At 40.7% G+C, this 25,310-nt stretch overlaps 2 protein-coding genes across 2 annotated transcripts in view; one reads left to right on the forward strand and one right to left on the reverse strand.

Moving 5' to 3' along the window:
* The first annotated feature begins 118 nt into the window (after nucleotides 1–118).
* dync1i2a (dynein, cytoplasmic 1, intermediate chain 2a) lies at nucleotides 119–24,701 on the forward strand. The gene is made up of 18 exons (XM_047370394.1): nucleotides 119–242; nucleotides 1,659–1,770; nucleotides 2,161–2,278; nucleotides 4,804–4,891; nucleotides 5,820–5,879; nucleotides 6,196–6,311; nucleotides 13,889–13,978; nucleotides 14,585–14,590; nucleotides 15,218–15,380; nucleotides 15,465–15,564; nucleotides 16,306–16,431; nucleotides 18,695–18,841; nucleotides 18,926–19,039; nucleotides 19,326–19,459; nucleotides 20,422–20,566; nucleotides 22,079–22,219; nucleotides 22,332–22,457; nucleotides 23,013–24,701. The coding sequence occupies exons 2-18, from the start codon at nucleotides 1,669–1,671 to the stop codon at nucleotides 23,124–23,126; spliced, it is 1,890 nt and encodes a 629-aa protein (XP_047226350.1). The 5' UTR covers nucleotides 119–242; nucleotides 1,659–1,668; the 3' UTR covers nucleotides 23,127–24,701.
* The window catches only part of LOC124871244 (calcium-binding mitochondrial carrier protein Aralar1-like), a 28,543-nt gene continuing 27,871 nt past the window's right edge, over nucleotides 24,639–25,310 (reverse strand). Inside the window, exon 18 of the mRNA XM_047370393.1 lies at nucleotides 24,639–25,165. Coding sequence (XP_047226349.1) covers nucleotides 24,979–25,165 — 187 coding nt within the window. The 3' untranslated portion in view covers nucleotides 24,639–24,978. The remainder of the gene's footprint in view (nucleotides 25,166–25,310) is intronic.

A 25,310-nucleotide genomic window follows, 5' to 3' on the forward strand; every position in this document is an offset into this window, starting at 1 on the left:
CATGCAGCGTAGAAATGCGTTAAAAAGTTATAGAAAGTTAATTTAGAAACAACAGCAAAGTTGTTTCATTGCTAAAATAGCAGCTGCAGCCGGAAAGTCCGAAATAAAGTATTTTTGCTCTGCACCTGTGGTAATTCCCATGACAGTTTATTTTCTGGTTTGGACCTTCTCGGTACCCGTAGTTGAGTTGGCAGCTCAGTTGTTTTGTAGGTTTGGTAGTCAAGTTAGAAGCCTGCTTCAAGGTTTGTAATCGAAGTTTTATTATTAAGATGACAATAACACAGATCACATACTATTGCACTTTTTTTCTGCAGTGTTGACATCTAAACTAGTCTTTTGTTTTTTTCGACCACAGGTCAGCACCGTGTCTACTTGTTAAATAGCCGCTAAGCTAACTCGGTCTCTCCAGGTTTAGGTTGATTAAACTGTGTCACATTTTGTGTTGCACGAAAAACTAAACATTGATACATACCAGTAAAAAGTTGCACATAATCTGCTATACATAGGACGGCTGGTGTAGCTACATGACTAATTCTGATAAACAAGGAAGGCTAATGCTAGCAGCAGTAGAGAGGCCGGTTGGATAATAGCGTTTCTTCGTTCATTTCGACGCTTCATAAATTGGCTTTGAGTTTAAAAGAGCTGGAAGTTTTCATTTATATGTTCTAACGTTTATGGAGTTTATTTAAAACCAGCCAAACCACGTTTTAAACTAACAAGGTACGGAAGCATGATAGAAGCTTTAGGGTGGGGCTCTGTTAGCCTAATGACAATGACTGAAAGTCACCCTGTTGGATGGAGTCTTCATTCAATACATGCTTACTCCTGCCAATAAATCCTTTTTAAACAAGCTGAAAACTGAAAGGACACTTAAAGGATTAACACATTAACATTTTAGGTTTGAAATTGATCTTTAAATTAATCTTTTTTTATTTAGGTGCGTATTTAAAATGGTTTTATTTATTGCAGAATTTAATATTTTTTTCTTTTTAGACCTGCTACTTAGTTTGTCATTCACCTGGATTAGTGGCTTATTGAGGTACCTTCAGGTTCAGTTTAGGGTTTTCATTATAGGGAAGCTGGTTCACTTCTTACCCGGTTCTGTCACCGTGGTGCAACTTGTGCTTTAAAGATTAGAGATCAAGACTATGAAAGCCTATCAAGCAATCAATACCCTGGTAATCAAGACGTCTGTGCACCAACAGCATCTGCTTTATGGAGAGACAGGATGACAGACGGTAGCATGAACTTGATTTGTTTTATTTTCTGGTTGTACTCAAACATATTTGCTTTTTTGTTCTTTTTTTTTTATGTTTGTAGATTAATTAGTGCAAAAACAGGTTTTAAAATATTCTGAATTGTTGCACATAGATTAAAATTTAAACTTTCTCAGATGTCGAACTGGTAAACTGATTTTAAACACAGTAGAAACACAGAAAACCATAAAAGGTAGTTGAATTTCTTGTAGGGTTTGGTGGTTTTCTTTCTCAGGTGATCCTAAAGTTGAAGGTCTCATCAGAAGAAGCTTGGCTTTGGAAAACACTACTAACTTTGCTTCGTTCACTTATCCCTCTTGGAAATCTCGGGAAAAGGTTTTAGCATAAACATATTTAGTATATAAGTTTAGATAAATCCGTTATTTTCTCTTGTTTCTACAGCTGTGACATCATGTCTGATAAAAGTGAGCTGAAAGCGGAGCTCGAAAGAAAGAAACAACGGTTGGCACAAATCAGGGAGGAGAAAAGACGAAAGGAGGAGGAGCGCAAGAAGGTACCCACTTTTGTACATAAACATTTGTCAAAGTTTGACGTTGGATCTAAATAAGTGACATGTATTAAACAAAGTCCTCAGATTTACACAATAGTCAAAACAAATGATGGAAAATGTTCCAACCTTCAGAAATAATTCTTCCACCGTGCTCGCTGGTGAAACCAACGTTCAGCTCAGTCTTGTTTCTTCATAAAGCGTTGTTGGTCTAAATTAGGCAGGAATCCCTGGGTTGTTTATTTTATAGTTTGAATGAGATTATGCACCTCCTTCAGAGCAAGGTCTCAGAAAGATCGCAACAGGACATCAAGCTCTGTGTGGATGGTTTTTGTCTAAGAATATCTGAATGTGATCTAGATTTCTCCTTAATGCTTGATGTTCCTCTGTTCCCAGGCGGACCAACAGCTGAAGGAAACTTCAGTCCAGCAGGATGACTCCGACCTGGAGAAAAAAAGACGAGAAGCTGAGGCTCTTCTGCAAAGTGTGGGGATAACACCAGATGCTGCAGTTGGTATGTCGATATTTAACTGATGCTGGATTGTCCAAAAGAAGCTGCTGAGATGCTTTTTTTTTTCAGTTTTGCTCATTAGGAAAATACATGAAGCCAAAAAAAAAATCATTTATTTATAATTAAATCCTTTAAATCAGTTAAAGCTGCTTGTGTGGCATTTCTAAAAATCAGTTACTTAAACTCTTTTAAATAATGGAAAATGATATTCAAATGTTGTGCGTGACAGATGTAAATCTATGCATTCTTAAAAATTTTGGAAAAGTATGGAAAAAAGAAAATGGAGCACGGAAAATGTTTGCGTTTCCAGATTTTCTGAATTCCTGAACTTGATAACTTTAATGTTGTTCAGAACAACTTAAACCGCCTAAAATTAGTTTTAAATGCAGATAAATCAAGGCTGACGTTCTCAAACTCAAAAACGTCATTTAATATTTTGTTAATCACAACTTTTTAAGGAGCTCAAATTGAATATTTGTCTCATAAGTGATGATGCTCTCTCCATGGTGCCACATATTTACTTGCTTGTTAAAGGAAATTGTTTCAGTTTAATGTTCAAGGCCTTTTTGCAATCAACTGCAAACTGATCTGAACCTCAGGAAGCTGGTTTTATCGAATGTATTTAATAGCATTTTATAGGGTGCAAGTGTCTTATGTGATTGATGTGCTGCTGATCAGTCATAGATATGTTTCATTTTAAAATTCTGCTGATTTTAATGAACTACTATGCACTTTTATCGTTTTAAACTCTGTGTTCCTCCCGCCAAGTGTGGACAGAACATCTTTGCAAAAACAATGGGAACCCTGGCCTGAATGTGGCTACATGTAAATTTGATCAGGTTTCTTGTGCAGTTAAAATGCAGGTATAGACTGACTAGTTTCATCTGGTGTTTTTTTATTTATGCATTTTTCGCCACTTGCAAGTTGTTGTTTATTTTTAAAAAATTTTGGGATTGAGTCCAGAAGCTACTTTGCTAATTCTGGACAATAGTAAGACAGATGCATACATGGTGCCTTACTGATGTGATGCTTTAATATATAGACTTTTATGTCTATATGTTCACTTTTCCCTAGTATCTCTTTCTATATAGCTTGGAAAATCTGACCAAATGTGTTAGCTCTCGAACACTGAAAAAGATATGGACTAAAATAACATTGGTCAATTTTTTGTTTTAAGCCAGCAAGGCATGTTGGTGTGTAAGAGACGGAGAAAGGTTTCAGAAGATAGATGGCTGTGATGGCATTGAGTGTCAACTATGTTAACAATGTTAAATACCTGAATATTGATTTATTTTGGTTTATTGTTTTTACAACCTTACACCCACTAATGCTGAAGACAGGTTGCATCTTGATATGTTGGTGATTTGTTTTCTGTAATTTTATATAAAGCCTGGTATCCTAATAGTTTGGAGCCAAAGTTCTGGTCAATCTGGTCAATTTTATGGTTAGAAAATGCACAATTCTTACAGACCGCAGCCAATAAAACTGAAAAAGCCTCATTTGTATACCTTGTATAAAGACATATATAATGCGCTCTTGTTATATTGCTAAGAGGATTTCATGAACACTTGTCAAACATAGTTCTAACCATTGGTATTAATAGATTTCTCAAAAAGGTCCGTATGACCTGGAAACAAATTCGACAACCTCTACAACCAACAGAGATGTTGTTGCCACTTAAAACCATTAAATAGAGCCACAAAACCTACTTGAACCTCAGGAACGAAAAGTGGTTTATTAAGTTTTATTCATGCTGCATAGAATTTGTTTTATTGTTTATTATTATAAAAATACTTTTCCAATTGAGTTGTTTCATATTTATAAACAATAAAGAAAAAAGCCCACTTAAACAAATTAAGCACATAGATTTCAGCTGAATTGCACAAACGGGCCGAACAAATAACAATCTCCTGTACCATTAGTTTCATTCAGTAGTGGAAATGGTATCCGATTCTTCAGAAACCACATAGAGGAACTGCTAAAACTACCCTTTTCCGTTCCCTTAATATTTAAAATCATTGTTTATTTCTTAGTCAGAAAGGAGAAAATCTAGGAGAAAATGCTCATAAAAACTATTTTTAAAAGGTTTTGTGTGTACAGTTTTTCACACCCGTGCAAAAAGTTCAGCGCAATGTCTCCACATTAACAGCAGGTGGCAGAAGAGATCCATTAAAAATTCATCACCGAAGCTGCTTTGCAAACCTGAAACAGAAATGAAGCAACGAGCACTATGGTTGTGTTTTTGAGATAGTTTAACTTAGTTTAGATGTGCAAAGGTTTTTTATTTGTTTCATGTATAAAAGTATGTATATGTTTGTGTTTAATCGAGAGACAGTTTGTGCAGATTTATGCGTTATACTTGGCTGCTTGAATAAACGTTTCATACACTTAACATGCACTCTTTCACTGAAATTTCTTCCAAAATTGGAAAGCTTCCTGTAACACATGTGCAACACTGATATATTTGTGCTGTTGGGCCGTGAACAGTTTAGCTTATCGACCTTATTCTGTCTCTTTCTCTAACATAGTCCCTCCTCCCACATCTCCTACTGCCAAATCAGCAGGAACTCCAAGTGAAGCAGGCAGCCAGGACTCTGATGGAGCCGTGGGACCCAGGTACACAAACACACCCAAGAATCTCTCAGCAAGAGTCCAGACCACAGCACAGGGATTTACAAGTGTGGAGATCATCCAGGCTTCCCTATTTAGGAAGATATTTCCTACCTAAAGCAAATTCTAGATACTTTAATGCATCTCTTTATAAAAGTTAATTTACTTTTTTTCCCCCTCCTGCTTTGACATATAATCAGATGCATGTTGCCTTTGGCACAGTTTAAATTGCAGATGTGTTTTGCTGTAAATATGGTGAGATGCATTCTGAGCTTGTCTGTTTTGTTTTTATGTGCCTGTTGCTACGTTTTACTGCAACATAAAGGTTACGGATGCGGATAAAGGCTGCAGCTGAGCTTAAACTCAGATTAGATCTGCCATCGCTGCATGAGTGATGACAAATTTATGCCAACTGAGGACATGTTTATTTCTTTTATGTGTCACCGAATTAGAACGCGTTCCAAATTAACAATGAAACAGCGGGCTGCTGTGACGCCTGGGGGACTTCTTAACCCCTAATTAGAGTCCCCTTCCCTGGGCTGAAACTCAAGCTCCCCCAGTGTCCCATCAGGCCCAGTGAGCTGTTCCCCCTACGTGTTGACTCATTTCCCTCACCAGCATAGCCATTTCCTACACACATGGAGGTCATGTTTTCTCCCTTAGGGCTCCCCCCACCACCACCACCTTTCTGACTACACTAACGCTCAGAGCCTTTGGTGTGACAGTTTGGACAGATGTATTGTACAATTTCTGGGTTTTGTGCCGGCAAATTAAATCTTAACTTGATGTTTAATGGTCTAAGTTTAATTGATTTTCTTTTGACCGTTCCAATCAGCATGTTCTGTGCCACGACGCTAACATTATCTGTTCTCCTCATTTGTGCCTGCTTGTCTGTCTGTCACTAATGCTACCTTGTTGCTGTGACACTAATCAGGAATCTGCACTGGGACTCTGACCCGTCCACTCTTCAACTTCACTCTGATTCTGAGCTGGGGTACTGGACACTCTCTTCTCTCCTTTCCTGGTCATTTTCCTTTCTCTCAATCTATGGCATGATTACTGTAGCTTTCAGTCATGGTTCAGTCGATTCAGTCCAGGAGAAACAGTGACGTCTTGCATGTTGAAAAGATCAGTCTAAGTATTGAAAATGATTTAAGTAATGTATTATCTTCACCGTGCCAAGAAAGACAAATTATTTTAGATCAGCTACTGAGTTCCTGTGAGTGAGGTGAGAATTGTTACAAAATGCATTGAGGATGGTTAAATTTGTTATGTGTTGCAGAGTTTGAGTAGATGTGTGTTTTTTATAGGCGTGTCACTCCAAAACTAGGAATGGCCAAAGTCACACAAGTGGACTTCCCACCACGTGAAACGGTGTCCTACACGAAGGAGACTCAGACACCAGCCCCATCCCAGCCTAAAGAAGGTGACCTATTCATATGTTTTATTTTTACTGTGCAAAAAAAGCAGAGATGCACTGATCAGAGCTTTAGATCTTTGTTTATTTAGTGTGTTTTTTTACAGATTTCTACCGATTCCAATTTCTTTCTCTGAACTACATTTAACAGCCTCCATACATAAAATTTTTGTAGCTTTCCAAGCAAGAAATAATTATTCTGTTAGGAACTAGAGCTGCAAAATGTTGGAAGCGATTTTTGTTGGTACATCTGTATATCCGGAAAATATTTAATTGTGATACAGTCAGTCAGTCATTTTCTACCGCTTATTCCATAGTGGGTCACGGGGAGCTGGTGCCTATCTCCAGCAGTCAATGGGCAAGAGGCAGGGTACCTTCCTTTTCACCCTTAAATCGTTCAATTGTGGTCTATATAAAGTGGAACTGCGATGCTTTGGTCTGAACTCCTTGATATTGTAGCTCCACAGGCTCCTCTTTTACTCCTGTTCTGAGGTGCATCTGAGAGCAACTCGTTTTGGTGTCGTCTCTTTAAATGCTCTTGAGGCACCTCACACCTTGCCCCCCTCCAGGTCAAAGAGCACTCCACTTTAACCCATTCTGCCATTTTTGTAGTTTGATAACAATTACCTAGCGACGCAGAAACAAGACAATAAAGGCAAAAACAATGGTGAACCGTTTGTGTAATAATACCAAGGACCTAAAAGCAGCACACAGCGCTAACATAAGCAGAAGGCAAGATACTACTGCTATCCACACAATGGCCAGGACGTCAACACACAATAAATTCAGGTCTACAATAAAGTTTGTCATTTTAGCGTTATTTGCAGCTTACCGCTTTGCTGTGTCCATCGTTTCCATTGACATAAGGAACTGACCGCTTAATCAGATGAATACTTGATACTGGTGGAGGTCACTGAAGAACTCGTCCTTCAAGTGGGGAAATAGGAATTTTCCCACTAATGTGGGAAGATTTCCATGAAAAATAAAATTTAACCAGGCACTTCGAAGAGGTTCTGATGCTGGAGGACCGTGTACTGAATTGTGTTGGTTAATACAACCAACAACTGAACTGATTCTATCCTCTCTCAGCATAGGTATACTTGAGCTCGCACTACAAAATCACAGTCAAATTAATCAGTCGGAAGTCCATGACCTCATTTAGCTGTTCTGCAGTAAATACTGCTTCGTAACAGTTGGAAAAATGTAAACGATGATAGAGAAAATTGAACGGACTGAAAAATACAACCTAAACCGAATATAAAGAAATCTCCACAACACCTGGAGAGACTAAATTCAACTTTTCTGCACTCCTATTGAAACTTTTGAAACTAAGAAAATGATTAACGTGAAAAACTGTCTTTAGCATCTTGGCGATTAGCACAGGTATGTGGCTAGCATTACCAAAACAAAAGTCTCTTAGAGAAAGTAGAGCCTTACTTAAGCTCAAAAGGTCTCTTCTCTTAAGCCCTTTTGTTATCTGCTGAAAGTGTTGCTCTCTCTCGCTACCTGAATGAAGGACATACATGTCTTGAGATATTGTAGAACATACAGTTTTCTTTTTAAACATCTCTGTTCCACTGAAAATAGTCAACTTTCTGCCTTCCTCCTCCTATAACAACTTCCACACTGAAGAGTGTTGTTGTTACCATGACCTAGTTACAGGTCAGGCGCTGTTGGCCTGAAAATCATCCATTTCTGGTCACTAGTTGATTTCTCTGTGCATCTCCACACATACATTATATGTTTGGACAAATGGGGGGGCGGGGTCTGTAACAGGAACATTTGTGGAAAAACGGCAAATTAAAAAAGCGTTACAAAGCCCTGAGATGAAAGTGATGGAAAAATGAGACCCAGGAAACACAATCAGGGCAGAGATTCAGTTGAGACAAGCTCTGCTCCTCTGAACCCCACGAGCAGTTCGGCTTTGGTCTAATTAACGGGCAGGATGAGAAAACCAGTGACAGGAAGGAGAAATGCGATTGGAGCGGAAGATATGAAGTGCTGTGCGTTCGGCTGCTTATTGCCTCTGAAGCGTGTTGATATGTATGTAATTGCTGCTCCAAAGCTTTCATGTGGGTGGACAAACAGAATATTTGTGCTGAAATCCACATGTTGAACACATGTATTAAATATGCAAAATTCCCAGTGGAGATGCTTGTTGTTAGCTGATTTGTTTGCAACGACTGATGGTGAATAACAGCCTTGTCTGACGTCCTGATGAGGACTTTGGTTTTGAACCTTCACTTTAAGCTACTGTGTGAGTTTGTCTTTTAACTCGTCTCAGTTTGCACCAGTTAACACATGTTTTCAGCATCAATGAAAGCTTGGTTTGGATTTTAAGCATTGTACTGATGTGTAGAAAACGCAGAGATGACATGCAGAGTGAGTTAGGTCAGATTTTTCTTTTTTGTTTTTGGAGGCAGGAGGGCTGCACTACAAACGGAGCTAGTGAAGGATGAAGAGCATCTTTTTTTGCTCTTTATTTCTCCGGCCTCCACTGGGTATAGTAAAACCGTGTTAAACAACGATGCTCTCTGCCAGCTGTTCAACACAGAGCCCCCCTTCCCCTCTCTGCCACTATGTAATCATTTCATCAACTCCTTCGCTTCCCCTGTCTTCTCCCTTCACCGAACAGGCACATAACAAGACGCACTCAGTGACATTGTGCGTTTTCACACCATCACTTCTGGCGCTCGATGAGACGGCAATGCCTCCCCAGCTCGCTCCCGTTGGCCACATTTGTGACGCGCGGAGTGGCGTCTGGCCTGCTTTCCGATTGAGTGATTTATCGTGTTGTGGAAAGGAGGCAGCGCAGCCGCACTCTCAAGGTCAGCAGGAGGTGGCATTAGAGGGGAGCGGCTATCACGCCCCGGCTGCTGCAGGATGAGGGTTCCAACGGCGTGGGGATGACATCCCGGAAAAACGCCAGCTACATTCACATTTATAAAAGACAACCCAAAACAATGAGCAATCAGGAAGAATACAATCTAATTAGCTTTTGTTTTTGCTGACAAGCTTTTGCTGAGGCTGCAAGAAAGAGCTGCTAAACAATTCATGATGAAGAACCTGTAGACTTAAGGTCTTATTTTTATATATAGAAGAAAATATTTGTAACCACAATACAAGAGAAGCCATATTTTGTGGGGCCTAAGACATTCTGATGCTCCTATATCTGCCTGGTTCCTATAAACACGTCGCAGTACAGCAACACTGTCAGATTGATTGCCACAGCTGTAATAATAATTAATAAATAATTTAAAAGCGATGACTTTCAGGTTTTTACTACAGTAAAGCCCCGAATTATTCATACCCTTGGCAGATTTAGGCTTCACAAAAACAACGCAGGAATAAAGTTTGAAAAAAAGTGTTTTACTTAGATTTTAATAAAGAACGGCCTGTTGAACATTATTTATACTTATTTAAATATCAGTAATCAATGGTTAAATCTTCATTGGCATACAGCATTTGAGACATGTTTGTTTTTTTGATAATTTATCTTTTGGTGGAAAGTCTTCGAGACTGGAAGGCCTCCTTGCCATCTCCCTAATCTTTAGGCTCCTCCACAGATTCGGGACTCTTAATATTACTTCTCACTCCGTGAATGAAGCCGAATTGAAATGTTTCACCCGTCTCAGAGGAAGATAAAAAGTTTGCTTAAACGTTACTGAGCGGTTAGAGCAAATTCTGTCTGCTGCTCACTTAAGTAGCCTCTTAAACCCTTTGTGCTTCCTTTTGTCTTCCTGTTAAACACTTAACAGACGTAGAAGAGAGGTGACCTGGAGGGTCTGAGTAAACCTTTCCCTGCTAAGATGTATGAATACTAGCACAGAATATTCACCTAGCTATGAAAAAGTAAAGATGTTTGAGTGGTTTATCAGCTGGTCACTGGTTAAGGAATCTGGTCAGGCTGAAAATTGGAAGAGTTTGGTCAGCAGGGGAATAACTGGAGTATCTCTACTCTGTTGGGCTTCAGATCTTTGGATTTTTTTCTGTTTGGGAGACATCTGATTATATTATAGTGTGTGTGTATATATAGTATTTACAATAATATATAGTGTATATTGAGTTAAAAGCCTGAAAACAATTGTTTCACTTTCAGAGGTTTAAAGCTGACATTTAAATCCACAAAGCAATGCTAAAAAGAGCTAACAGCCTGCATTAAACAATGTGCTTAAAGTAATTGGGTTGCTGAATGTGAATGGTGCAAATCCTGGGTTGAGTCAGACTTTTCAGCTTAGTTGCATTTATTCAAAGTTAACTAAATAAACACTTTTAATTGCATCAATGTAAAAAACACACACCCAGTTAGAGCTGCACACTGTATCACATCACATTTGTCCGTTGGGTCTGCTTTGGTGCAATTTTTGGTCGGCTAATTTATGATCCAGTGTGATGCATTCACGCTCTGCATGCAGATAATATATCCAGTCTATTGGCTAGACCCACCCTCGATGCTTACTTCTGATATAATATTTAGTGGCTGAAATACTGAAGTTCATGAAGAGTCGTGGAGACATCACTGCTGCAGTATTCCCAGACTGCATCAGTACGCGCTTTTCGATAAAAGGCAGTAATTATGGAGTGAGATATTGTTGGACGCTGTGGGGTGGGTTGGGGGCTGGACTGGTGGGTTTCAGCTCCGGGTTTAAAACGTATGTTGAGCAGTTCTGTAGATCTCATATTTAGTTGAATGTCATTGTTTTTATCACTTTGAATTTAGATCTAGGTCAAAACTTTTAATCATAAAGTCCTTAAATGCCCGCTTTTTTCGAATGCCACTTGGAATTGTCAGCTTTTATGCACTTGATGATTAGTAGCGCTTAATATCTGTCGTAGAGTAGCTTATCATTTCGAGTAGATTATTTTGTGTTTTTCTTTTTAAAATTTTCTCAGTGCATGATTTTTATCAATGTACTCCCTTTGATTTTGATGTGTGAATCTCTCAATAGTTGTTTTTCTTTCCTTCACCTAATTTTGCCCTCCCTTATATATAGGGTTTATGTTTAAGTGAAAAATTGTTGTACCATTACATGTTTCCTTAGTGGCGTTTAATAGAGAAACACTGAAGAATTGGCTAACGTCCAGAAAAGGATGATTTTTAGCCCGGACCGGTGATCTGCTGGTCGGTGGCAGACTCAAAAATCAAATCATTGTTTTAGTCGTTGATCCACCAAACTAATTACTACCAGGTTGCAGTAACAGCACCACTCTTCTCTAAGTTATTGTCACTATCATTTAAATGAAGGGGGCACAGCTGTTTTAAAAATAAACTATATTTGTACGACGTGTCGAGACATATCTGTGGTGAATTTAGACTGCGAGGGAGAGCGGCACTTTCAACAGATAACAGGAAGGCTGACCAGAGTACAGCAAGGTTTCTGTTTTATGCTTTTAAGCCTTCAACCTCTGACACAGAGCACACAGGCGCTAAATGTTGTCTCTTTGAAAATCCTAAAGGTAAGAGTCTAGGTTCTCGAGGATTGCACACAGAGCCTGCTGTTTTAGTAGGGCTAGCAACAATGATGTCATTGAAAGTTAATATCAGTTGTTAAAGCCAGTTTAAAAATATTGGTACAATTTTCACATGTGTGTTTACTTAGCCCCTGCTCCTAATAAAATTATAACTAAGTAAAGACCTGATGGGTCACAGCAGGTAGACTACAGAAAATATTTTCAGTGTTGTTCTCATATTTGTTTTTATTGTAGTTCTTGAAGAGAAATTGGAACCAACTAAAATCTGTATCAGTAAATCAAAGCTTTACAAAAACCCAGAGATTCAAAATCGACCACAGAATTTTGACCTGTTCACTTCTGGCCTTTGAAGTACGACACACATGCTGAAGTCGAAGACATCTGCAACCATTTACAACCTGTTCATCCTTTGCCACATGCCATAGTTGCATTAATATATGTTGTATGTTGACTTGGACTAGCCTTTCTCTTTCCAACCCACTGCTCCAACCCCTGTCCTGCCCCCCCGCGCGCCAAAAAAAGCTTTTATTTCTTAAGTGGTACAAAAGCCATAATTGGACTTGCTTTGAGAGAGGTGTCAGCATATGGGACATTGGTGATCCGGGTGAATTCTGTTAAATGCAACCCAGCCACCCTTGCTGCTACCACCCCCCACCCGAACACGCGCACAGCCCCCCAGTGGGGTCACCAGGATCACTAGCTTTTCTCCAAATGGCCATTTTGGCTGGCAGGTGCATTATACCCTTTATTTTCAGATTGTCTGTCCGCTCCTAATGCCTGGCAGGTTGATTGCTCCGGCTGCCTCGCCGGAGAAAGGGCTGACGAGCACGGCCGGGACTAGCTGAAAGACAGTGATTACTGTTTTCCTTTAAGCCTGATTGAGGCCCTTGAAAGGAAAGATTTTAACCTTCTCCTGTTGGGAGTAGGGTATGGCTGCACATCGAAATGGCTCGTGTCATCAACCCGACTCTGTAAACTCATCAGCGCTCCCAATAACCTTCGTCCCTCAAACCTCCGTCTGAGAAAAGGGATAAATCACTTTATGGACAAAGTGACAGATGACATTATCATTTAGATTATCTCGCTGGGAAAAAAATTCCTGCTTGTGGTGCGGTAATCTTAGATTAACTGAAAACTCTTTCGGAAACAAAGCAAGAACTTCCCCCATTTTTGAATGTGTTTTTTTTTTTTTTTTTTTTCTCCCACTTTTTACGCTTAATACTATCTCGAGAAGATGTGTTGGGAAGAATCACGGTAGTCTTCTTTGAGGTGAAACCTGTGTGCAGTTTGCCAGCTGGTGTGGCCTGTATTTTGTTGTACATTCTCCAAGCCTGAATAGGAGCTGCAGGACCTCCTGCTAGGACGGTAATTGCGCAGGCTTGCCGTTCAGGGGGTGGCTTGTCTCGAGGCGGCCAGGCGGAAAACCTCTGTGCCATCCCCATGCCACCTCTGAAGAGCGCAAGACAATCCCTGCATCACCATCTGCTTTTGCACCATGCCGTCATCTGGTCAAGTCCAAAAGGATGGGCTGAGGCAGCTGCTCCTCACCCTGTGCCCTGTGGCCTAGAAGGGAGCAACCTGCAACTGGGACACAGAGGAAACAGCTACACTGACAGCCAGACTCCTTTTGAATGGATTGTGTCTCATTAACAGTTGGGAAAAGACAGGGGTCCCTATGACAACAAGACACCCGCTGCGCCGTGTCCCTTTAATACAAACGACAAACTTCCCTGCCATAGAGAAGCAGGTTCCTCTTTGAAAGGCAACATAGTGCTGACGAACCAAACAAATGCAAGGCAGAGATACAAATCAGTCTATTGCACCGCCCGTAATCTCTGGGTGGAGCACTTATTGAAAAGGGAAATAATGAAGTTGTGAAATAAAGCAGCCAAGCTGTATGAAGTGTCTGTCAGGAGACGCAATCATTTTTTGATACGGTTTTCCACTTTATTTTGATTTTTGATGTTATTTTAATATGCAATTCAGACCAAAACAGTTAATCACAAGGATAACCTTTTAGGTGTTTTTTTTTTTCACATACTAAGATAGGATAAAGTTTGGTTCAGCCTCATTTAATCTGTGAGCTGAGTTTTAATGAAGTTGACTTTTTTCAGCAGAAGAAGAGGAGGAAGAAATCGCTCCAGCTCAACCAGTAGTCGAAGATCAAGCTGAGGAACTGGACCAGAAGGAAGAAGAAGAAGAAGGTACTTCACTACTAGTGATCGAAAGTAAAGTTTTTGGGATTTCTTCCAAATGCATTTAAAATAATTGTTTTACAGAGGATCACATTGGTTAACACAATGCCTTGCAAAGGCATTCATACACATCATGTGAGAGACTGATACAAAGTAATTCATTAAAGTGCCTTTGAATCCAGTCGCCTTTGCCTTTTAAATAAAACCAATTGCATCCAATTGCCTTTAGAACTTTAATCTCCTTGTTAATCCAGCTGTTCTGTGAAGCCCTCAGAGGTTTGTTAGAAAACATAGAGAACAAACAGCATCATGAAGACCAAGGAACTCAGCAGAGATCAGAGATAACATTGTGAGGAGGTTTAGAGCAGAGTTAGGTTATAAAACAATATTCTAAGATTTGAAGTTCACTCAGAGCTTTGTTCAATTCATCAGCTCAGAATGGAAATAATGATGATTCGACTGCCGACCTACCAAGCCAAAGCCATCCATTTAACTCCCAGGCTGGACAGGGAGAGCATTAGTTAGAGAAGCAGCCAGGAGCAGCCACTGTTACTCTGGAGGAGCTGCCGAGATCTGCAGCTCATGTGGGAGTGTCTGTAGCCGGGTAACTGTCAGCCAAGTGTGGAAGTGGCATTTTTATAAGAAAGCCAGAAGATGTCCTCTTTGCCGTTTGCTTCAAGTAATGTGGCTGCTCTGGTCAGATGAGATTAAAATTGAACTTTTTAGCCTGGATAGGAAAACATCTTGGTAGTAATATACATGGTGAAGCATGATGGCTTCAAAGTGAGGGGATAATTAAAGAAAGCCTCTTAGAGGCTGTAAAAAACAGTTGGGCAGAGGTTTACCTACCAGTAGAAATCTGATGTATAGCCAGACCTGAATCAAAAAATGAATCTGTGGAAAAACTTGAAAATAGCTTTTCACAGATTTTCCTCCATCCAACCTGACTGATCTGAGAAATGGGCAAAAATGTCGGTGTCTAAATGTAAAAAGCTACTAGTAGCATAACACCAAAGCCATTTTAAAATTTGATGTTTTCATGTGAAAAAATAAGTTTGGAAGCCATGTTGTCCTTCATCACAGTTATGTGCTCCTCTGTGTCACATAAACTCCCAGTAAAAACCATTAACGTTTGTGGTTTCGACTTGACACAATTTGGAAAAGCTTTAGATTTCTTTACACATTTGCAGTTCACTTTATTTTCCAAATCTTCCCAACATCTCAGTAAGTTTTGGTTTCTTTGTCAAGCAACCCCCCATGAGCTGACAGAGGAGGAGAAACTCCAGATCCTCCACTCCGAGGAGTTTGCAAGCTTCTTCGACCACAGCACTCGCATCATTGAGCGAGCGCTCTCTGAGCACGTGGACATCTTCTTTGACTACAGCGGTCGCGACCTGGAAGAGAAGGAGGGGTAATAATATTTAATCCAACTGCTGTAAATTGTTATTTGAGGTATTAATGTTTATCGATTTATGGTGTTTCTTGTCTCCTCTAGTGAAATCCAGGCCGGTACGAAGCTTTCAGTCAACAGGCAGTTCATGGACGAGCACTGGTCCAAACATCGGGTCGTTACCTGTCTGGACTGGTCGCCGCAGGTGATTTTCCTCTGACATTTTAACACTTCCCTCAAAGCTCCATTAAGCAGTTGTTTAGTCACAGATTCTCCCTTTTTCTGAGAAAATAGAAGATAAAGCGAATATAATTGTTTCTAATTGGCTTTTTAAATGGCTTTGATCATGTTTTATGGGTACATTGCTTGAGTTTGACAACATTTCCCTTTCAGGCGAAAATCCCTCAGGAAAACTAACTTGTGTCCCATGCATGTTGTTGCCGAGTCCGCTGGCTGTAATGATTTGTTTCCTCTGGTGTCTAAGGTCATTTCATTCCTGTTTCTGCAATGGCTTTTGGCAGTGACTGAGCACCACCTCTTTGTTCACTGTATTTCTAGCTCAGAGCGACATTAACACCTGAAAAACTGCAACATCCTGCAAACATGGAGGGTGTTTGTTATATGGTTTATATGGTGGTGTTTCCTTTTTGGGTTTTAATGCAGTTTTACCACTATTTTTAAGTAATGAAAGTTCTTCATTGAGCTTTTGAAACCATTCTGGAGAGGTCATGTTGTTATGTAATATTAAAAGGCATAAAAACATTATTAAGGATATGAAAGGGGTAAGCTGGGTGAAATGAGCCACTTATTTCAGGGTTACTTATTCATTATGGCCACACTTGACAGCTGTTGCTTTTCTATGTAGAGCTAAGCCTGAGGAGTACATCTACTTCTTAGAAGTTGCTCCATCTTATTTATCTTTCTATTTACCTTTTTCTTTTACTAGTATCCTGAGCTTCTGGTCGCCTCATACAACAACAACGAGGAGGCTCCACACGAACCAGACGGCGTGGCTTTGGTCTGGAACACGAAGTACAAGAAAGCCACGCCAGAGTATGTCTTCCACTGTCAGGTACCAGTAACCAACATCCCTTTACCTTTTCTTCTTGAGCTCCAGTCCTTTATTTTTTCTTCTCCACCCCCAACCCGCCGCACTCAACAAGTGTGGAACACGGCCAGCCGTTCCCCTCGCTCCCCCTCCTGCCTCCATTCACATCGTGAGTTCACCACGCTGGCATTCACCTCCGCCACATCTTTCCACAAACACATGTTCCGGAGAAGACCCGTGGCGCAAGACCTGAACGGACTCCAAGAACCGCAGCAGGATTAAGTGTGGGTGGGTTTGCGGGGAGGCAGTGGGGGCAGGGCTGGTTATCGTGTGCATCTAAACAAGGGCTCTGTGTTCAGACAGAGCGAGCTGGGAGACCGGTTGAGCTCCGTGGCTCTGCTCAGCTTTATTATAATGCTTGCCCCGAGGCTCCTTCACCAAGACAAGTTGAGTAGAACCACATGTTGCCTGCAGAGCGGATGTCATCGCAGGCTCGCTGCTAAGATGAATAAACCTGAGCAGAAGGGTGAATGCAGTTAGCTTTGTGCTTCCAAGTTGGCTCAAAAGCTGATTTTTGTCGTTTTCTCCAGGATGGTTATTTCATTAAAAGCTTGATACAGCTGAAACGGTCAGAGTGTTTATAACACCTTAGCTGCAGTCCAAACAAACCCCAAGTTAGTCTGTCTACACTGTTGGCAATAAAAAGCTCATATGATTTCTGTTTTCTGGGACAAAAAAGGGATTTTCTCCTTTTAATATGAAACCTAATCAGAACAGACTGATTATTAGCATTCTGGTAGAATAAGAGTTCGGTGGTAAGTACGGTATGAAGTTAAATATCACGGTGCATCAAATATATCTAAAACAAAAATGTGTACCAGGATTTAAATGCTCCAATTTGAAAAGGTAAAATAAGACTTATTTTCTACTGAAATAATTACATTAAAAATAACTTTCTTTCACGTGTATGTTTGTTATATTTTTTACAAGGACTGTAGCGAACCCGCTATATTCAGTGTAGTTTTAAAGCACTTATTGCACAAAATATTGTATGTTTTTCCCCAAACTTCTGGGAAAATATTCTGTGGTCTGTCGAGACAACAAAGTGTAACTTTGTAAAATGTTACATATGGCATTAAACTAACAGTATTTCAGAAAAAGAACAGCCAGGCATGGTGGTGGTAGTGTGATGGTCTGGAGCTGCTTTGCTGCTTTAGCATCTGAACGACTTGCTGGAATTGATGGAAACTCTGCTTTCTAGGTATGAATGTCCGACCACGCCAGTAGGTCCACCTCCGAATGGCTTAAAAAACCCCAAATAAAGTCCAGACTTAGATTTAGATGCAGTAGAGAGACCCTGAACAGGTTGTTTATGCTGAAAACCCTCCACCGTGGCTGATTTAAAACAATTCTGCAAAGATTAGGTCAAATTTCCTCCAAAGTAATGCGAATCACTGCCAGTTATTGCTAATGCTTGATGACAGGGTGGCACAGCCAGTTATTAGGATTAGGGGGCAATTCATTTTTCACCGAGGGCCAGGTTGGTTCGGTTACATTTATTTCCTTTTAAAAAACGCATTTAGTTCGATCTGAAACTTAATTTTGACAAAGCAAAAGAAGAAGAAATCTTTTAGACAAATACTTTTGTTGATTTGCATTTTAATTGTTTTTTAATAGAAAAATATTCTTCAGGCTTCCTAAAGGCCATTCTAAGTTTATCTTTACACTTTTTTCTGTCGGTTCGTTGCCTCTGAACATGATGGTGTTTTGTGCAGTTGACTCATCTAATAGTGATGTTTTAAGAAATGTTAAAAGTGATACATTTTTATTGGCTTAAAAAAAACAAAATAGACCAAAATAAGTAAACAAATCAGCCAAAATCTGAAGAAAACTTTTAAAGAACTTCAGACAGCCTGAAGAAATAATGCGCAAGAACATTTTAGAATATTCAAGGAAAGTCTGGCTCCCTGAAAGCCAAACATGCAGAAACGAGGGATGACTAAATTTATTTAGCAGTACCACTTCTGTGTTACGTCAGTGTTCTTCTCAGACGTGGTTTCTGTAGATCAGGGCTCGGTGCCTCAGCTTGAAGCACCAGTCATACTCAGGAGTGTTACAGTAAAACACTAAAAGTGAATCGCCTGCATTTTCTGTGCTGTTTTTACCACCGTTAATGAACTGCAAACCATGAGTCAAACTCCCCAAGAGTCATTTTATTTAAAATGTTTTATTTGTTTGACATGATCAGAGATCTTACAGTTTGTCCCGTTTGCTTCTGGTCTTACAGTCCGCCGTGATGTCCGCAGCGTTTGCAAAGTTTCACCCGAACGTTGTGGTTGGGGGGACGTATTCGGGTCAGATCGTTCTGTGGGACAACAGGAGCAATAAGAGGACCCCCGTGCAGAGGACCCCGCTGTCAGCGGCAGCACACACGGTACTGTGGGCACCTCACGCACGGCAGTTAACTTGATTTATCTTCAGCATAGGAGCAGAAAATTCACCTTCACTGTATTCGCAGCATCCGGTGTATTGTGTGAACGTAGTCGGCACGCAGAACGCCCACAACCTGATTAGCATCTCAACGGATGGCAAGATCTGCTCCTGGAGTCTGGATATGCTCTCCCAGCCGCAGGTGAGAGCAGTGGTCATGAATAACTCAGAGTTTAAGCTGTGAGCTGCAGTGAAAACACGACATCCTGGAGACTGAAACATGTTATTCCTGTTGTCTCATTCATTGGCCTTAATTCAAGGTTCAAGTTCACTGATTCTTCAGTTTGAAGGACAAACACCCGAATGTCACAGTGGATTATGTGTTACTGAACTGTGGTTTGATTTTTATAGGTTGTGCTTGTTGGCCTATATCCCAAAACGGGAGCCTGTTAACGGATGTCGTTCCATGTTTTCCCTCCCCTCCACAGGACAGCATGGAGCTGGTCTTCAAGCAGTCCAAAGCCGTCGCTGTCACCTCCATGTCCTTCCCCGTTGGAGACGTCAACAACTTTGTGGTTGGCAGCGAGGACGGCTCCGTCTACATGTCGTGTCGTCATGGAAGGTGCGACCGCAGCCCCCCTCCTCCGTATGACGCCCCCTCTTCCCAAACTGCTGCAGGAAACTGAGGCAACCTGTTAGGGCCCACCTAGGACCGGGTGTCAAATAAATAAAACCCACTCGCTTCCCAGAGCAGCCCACATCCAGCACTTGATCTCCTGCTGTTTGAGGTTTCACTCTTGCCCAGTCATCCTGTTTTTCTTTTCCACTTGTCAGTTATGTTTGTAGAGGTCGTTCAACATAAACAGGGCACACATGCAGGGGAAAACAAATCATTTTTTCCCTTCTCTGTGTGTTTCTCTGCTGTAGACAGTTTGTTTACAGTCAGTTGTCCCAAAGAGAATTAAAACTGTAGTTCATCCCACAATGTTCCCATTTGTGAGACTGGGACTGCCCTTGCTGAGTGCAGAAATGTGGCTTGAATCAGTGCAGCCACTCAGTAACGCGTCAGCCACCTTTGCAGTGTACCCAGAGAGGGCATAGCTGCGAGGTTCTGCACAGCAGAATCACCTCTGTAATTGGGGGAATAATTTTCCACCTCATTTACAATGGTGTGATACTCTCATGGCAGTTAATAATGCATAAGCATCACTCATGCTGAGTATTTACCCTTCTACATTAATTATCAGAGCCTCAGTTGGATAACAGCTCTGCAACATGTGGTTGAAGGGACACAGGCACTTTCTGCCTCCCTGCTGGTAATTACATGATCTAAGTAAATGATTACTGTGAGCATGTCCAGGAGAGGTCCATCTGGGCCTGTTGATTCCCTTCATGCTTAATGAAATGCTTAAATACTCACCAGCAGCGGAGCCGACTGTTAACCTTTTAGATTTTCGTTGTTTGTTACGAATGCTTCTGCAGTGTGTGAACATGCATATCTAATCTGAGGTGGTTCACATCTGTTGCTTTTTATCACGCTCATTCGGATCTGTCTGTGTCCATCTTGCTCTGTGTGCTCCACAGCAAAGCGGGGATCAGTGAGATGTTTGAGGGCCACCACGGGCCCATCACAGGAATCGACTGCCACACAGCTGCAGGGCCAATGGACTTCTCCCACCTGTTTGTCACCTCCTCTTTCGACTGGACGGTCAAACTGTGGAGCACCAAGGTAATACTCCTAAAGGGAATCGAGGAGGTCCAAGTTCTTCTCTTGGTTTTGGTTAAAGAGACTGGAAGAGGTTTCTTAAACTGAAGGTTTAGTTAGTTTTGGTTTCAGGTCATCTGTGGTTAAGTTTCACATCGTTGGTACAGCTCCTAGCAACGTATTGGTAACTCTTGAGGTTTCACACATTTTATCATGTTTCAAACACAATCTTCAACGTATTTCACTGGGATTTTATGAGAGAGATCAACACAAAAAAAATCAGATTCAGTTAAGCCCCCTTTATCATGTAACCCCTAAATAAAATGCGGTCGCTTAAACAGTGAGTGAAGTCTACCTGTGTGTAATTGAATCTCAGTATAAACCCGTCTGTTCTGTGAAGGCCTCTGAGGTTCATCCTCACAATGAAATGTGGTGGTGGCAGCATCATGCTGTGGGGATGTTTTTCTTTTCAGTAGCGACAAGCAAGTTGGTCAGATGCTGATAAAAGTGCAATCCTATAGGACAACCTGATAGAGGCTGCAAAAGCTTTGAGACTGGGACAAGAACGTGCTGAAATGTTGCCAATACTGACTCAATCTCAAGATCTAGATCGGATTAAGAGGTCCGGATCAAGAGAAATCTGATGTCCACAAACACTTGAATTATGTTGCAATTTAAAATGAGCAACAATTTTAGTGTTTAAATGTGCAAACGCTGGTAAAAATGTAGCCAACAAGCTGAATACCAATGCATGCCACACTTTTCAAATCTTTAGTCTAAAAGTTTTCAAACCGTATATCATTTTCTTTTTATGTCACAATGATGCTTTATCCTCCATTGGTCACATACAATCATAGTAAATGTGTGAAGTTTGTGGCTGGGAGGTGAAACAATGTAAAAGACAGTTGAGTTTTATTTCAGTTTAAAGTGTTATATAACAAACAAGATATAAACTGTTCCTGTTTTAAATGTTCATTCTTGCCTGCTCTTTTAAGGTTTTAAGTGTGCAATGTTGTGCACAGATGTTGGAGCGAGTGTGACGCTCACAGTCGTTAATGTTTTCTGTTGCTTTTAGCACCAGTGATGATCATGAGTTGCACATGGCAGAAGGGAGGAAAATGTCGTCAATGAGCGATCCACTGGAATATTTCTTTAAGTTGTGTTATTTCTAACTTTCAGTCTGAATGTCGTACTTGTAAATAAAGTTGAAGCAACAGTCGGGAAGAAATTCAGAAAACGATGGGATTTTTTTCCTCGTTTCTAAACAGCTGGTCTGGTCGGAGAATTCGAGCTAAACATTCGATTGTGGTGACCGGCTGATTTTTTTTCTGTGGTGCTGTACTTAAAGCTCCAGCTTGTAGTGACCTACATATTTCTTTATCTTGACTCTTAATTTGTTCACCCTATTTAAGTGTGGTTAGTCATAAGAGGAATATCTGTGTGCTGCAGACATCACGGTGCAGCATCTGACTGAAGAAGCAGTTTATTTTTCTATTTTCAGCAGAATGAGCGTTCCCATGTCTTTCCCCTCTGCAGAATAACAAGCCGCTGTACTCATTTGAAGACAACTCTGACTACGTGTACGACGTCATGTGGTCTCCCACTCACCCGGCTCTATTTGCATGTGTGGACGGAGTCGGCCACCTGGACCTGTGGAACCTGAACAACGACACAGAAGTATGGTTCCTCTTCCATCGCCATCTTCTGTTAGATTCCACATGTAGGAATGGTGTTGTTTGCCGAGCATGGTTCCTCTTCTGATTGATATTCTACACTGTTGTTGTTTTAGGTGCCCACTGCTAGCGTTATAGTTGAGGGTAACCCAGCCCTCAACAGGGTCAGATGGGCTCACACTGGGAGAGAGATTGCAGTGGGAGACTCCGATGGACGTGTTCTTGTATATGAGGTCGGAGAGGTGAGCAAACATGACTGTTAATATAGTTTGGGGTGAATTCTTCTGTGCTTGAAAGCTGCAGGAAATTAGCTTTTATTATTTTCCAGGTCTGGATTTGTTTGGAAAACTAAAAATAAGGAATATGTTTCCCTATCCCATTGTTTTAAAGATCCATCCATCCCTCCCTTTTGCAGTTTCCATATTGAAGAAGAAAATCTGTCATGAATTCATAGTAAAGTTTACACTTTAAAAATGAACTAAAAAGAATAATGCATTATTTAATTTCCCTTTGGGATTAACTAAGTATTCATAAATTTGAATAACTCTGGAGATTTCTCATGAGAAGTTAGATTTGACATGCAAACTGTGTAGGAACCCTGAGCTTTGTTGCATAAATGAGTGATTAATTATTTAAAATAGCCACTTCCGTCTAACGAGATGCATTTAAAGGATCATCTAGGAGATTTAATGAACTACTCTGAGCAGAAGTCTGTTATTTAGCCATTATCTGTAAAAATGGACGCCGCCTATTAGAAGCAGTTGGAGTAACTCTGCTGTTGTGCACCTCCCTCGCAGCAAATTGCGGTTCCACGAAACGACGAGTGGGCGCGCTTCGTCCGCACGCTGGCAGAGATCAACGAGAACAGAGACGATGCAGAGGAGCTGGCCGCTCAGCATCTGGCTGCGTGAGCTCGTCGCCGTGGCTCCTTGCAGCGTTTAAGGGACCAGTTGGGCGCCTGTTGCTGCTGCCCTGTTTTCAGACATGACTGAAGGATAAAAGTGTAAACATTTTCTGATTTCCATCACCAGTCTTCCTCAAATAAAGATCCAAGCGGCAAGGTTATCAAACTGGGACACTAATATGAAGCCATTTATTTTAGAAAATGGTCGTCTTCTCTTAAACCATATGCCTTAAAGTTTAACTGAAAAATCTTTATTCGTCAATATGTTGGAGCTTGTCAACTAGAGCCTTAACTTTGTGTTTTTCAAGCCAAATAGGTGCACCGCTGCACACACTCAAACATGTCCGTCATGCTGTAGTTGCTCTGTTTCCATTAAATGTGTGGCGAACCAATCAGGTCTCAAATAATCATCTCATGCAGTTTAAGTCAGACGTTTACTTTCACTCATCTTGGGCCTGAATGTGGCATTCATTTGAGGCTTTTAATGATAAACTGAACCATTCTGTTTCAGGATGCATTGATTACACAACAAACACTTTCAATAAATAAAAAACAAAAAATAATAAAATATTCGGTGCAAAACCGAGGTTTTTTTGGGGGTTTTTTCCACCCAGTGTGTTTTTATGCATGCAGAGAAACCACACTTTGTTTCTTTAGCTGGATATCTGATCTCTGATTAATACATTTAAATTGGTTGGTTTTGAATATGGATAAGGTCTGGCCCTTTCCACAAGTTTAATCTTAGGCCGGTTTATCCTTTTCAAAACCAGTTCTTATGTGTTGTGGTTCTAATTTTGTGTCCAAGTTTCAACCATCTAGCTGTTGATTTCAGGCAAATTAAAGAATTTGGACTTAGACCTCGTCTCCTTTATTTATAACCCATTGGTGCAAGGCATCAATACCGCTAAACAGGCCCCTATCATGATGCTGCCACCTCCATGCTTGAGTTACTACTTTTTGCTTGAAGGTGTTGATTTCGGAGCAGGAGCCTCTTTTCCTGAGGACGTAACGGTGGATTTTGATCCATGGATCAGCTTCCAGTTATGTTGGAGATTCCTGGGTTAGTCCTGAACATCCTAACCAATGTTCTTTCTTCTATGGGTGTTGACGGCTAAAACTAGAGTGTGGTTCCTCTTGTTAAAAGTGACTTATCCAAATATTACTGGGTTTGTGTCCATGTATGTGTAGATCAGAGAAAACCTGCATTAAATCTGCTGTAAAGGTTGAACACTGAATCATTTTTCCACCGTGACAAAAGAACAGTTCAAATAATAGTTTAAATCCTTAAAATTCCCAAATAGATGACCTTTCCTGAGGATGATGAGTGTATGTTAGTTTCTGACTGTAGCTCATTTTGACGTAATGTCCAGAATTTCTACTTCGATGCTGTTTTGTACTAATCCTCCCGGCTGGAGTCTTGACTAACAGATTGATCGTGTATGCTGTAGCTGCACGGCTGTGTTTTATAGCTGACGTGTAAATTTCCAGAATGAGACAAAGCTCTGGCGGAAACAGAATGTACGTTTCCCAGTAGAAACACTTTGATTTATTTCAATAAAATACAATAAATACATTTAAATTATTTCCCTTGTCCCTGGTGATTTCAAAATAAATTTTGAAAATATCTGTACATCTTTCGTTAAATATAACCCATGTGCACACACCAAGAAATAAAAGCAGTATTTCCTCGCTGAGCCATAATGTACCTCTGTTGAGAAGTACAATATGTATAGTAAAAGTGTGCAAGCAATGCAAAGAAAATAGAAGCCACACCCATGCAGCGTTTAAAGCAAGACGACCTCTCGGATACATTAACTTGAAATCTGAGGAACATGCAGCCCTCCCCGTCACGCCTCTGTTTATGAGGACTGAGGCTCAGATTTGGACTCTCCAGAAGACTTGAACTTTGGCAGGTGCAAACCAAACTTCCTCTCCACACCAGCAAAGGTCGCAGCAGCCAGGCGGTAACCGCCCACATGGTCCGCAGTTACAGAGGGGAAGTCCTTCACCGTGGGTATGGGAAGTGGCTCAGAGCCAGCAGGACGACTGAAGAAAGAGATGTTATGTTGAGTTAGTTATGAATGAATAGCTTTTATTTTCAATGCCTGGTTTACATGCAACAAATCTAATATCTCCAAAGGGAGACTCTTGGAATATTGACTTATAACCTAACCCTGCTTTAAACTTTACA

Source organism: Girardinichthys multiradiatus, chromosome 7 (assembly GCF_021462225.1).
Source record: "Girardinichthys multiradiatus isolate DD_20200921_A chromosome 7, DD_fGirMul_XY1, whole genome shotgun sequence".
NCBI classification, from domain to species: domain Eukaryota; kingdom Metazoa; phylum Chordata; class Actinopteri; order Cyprinodontiformes; family Goodeidae; genus Girardinichthys; species Girardinichthys multiradiatus.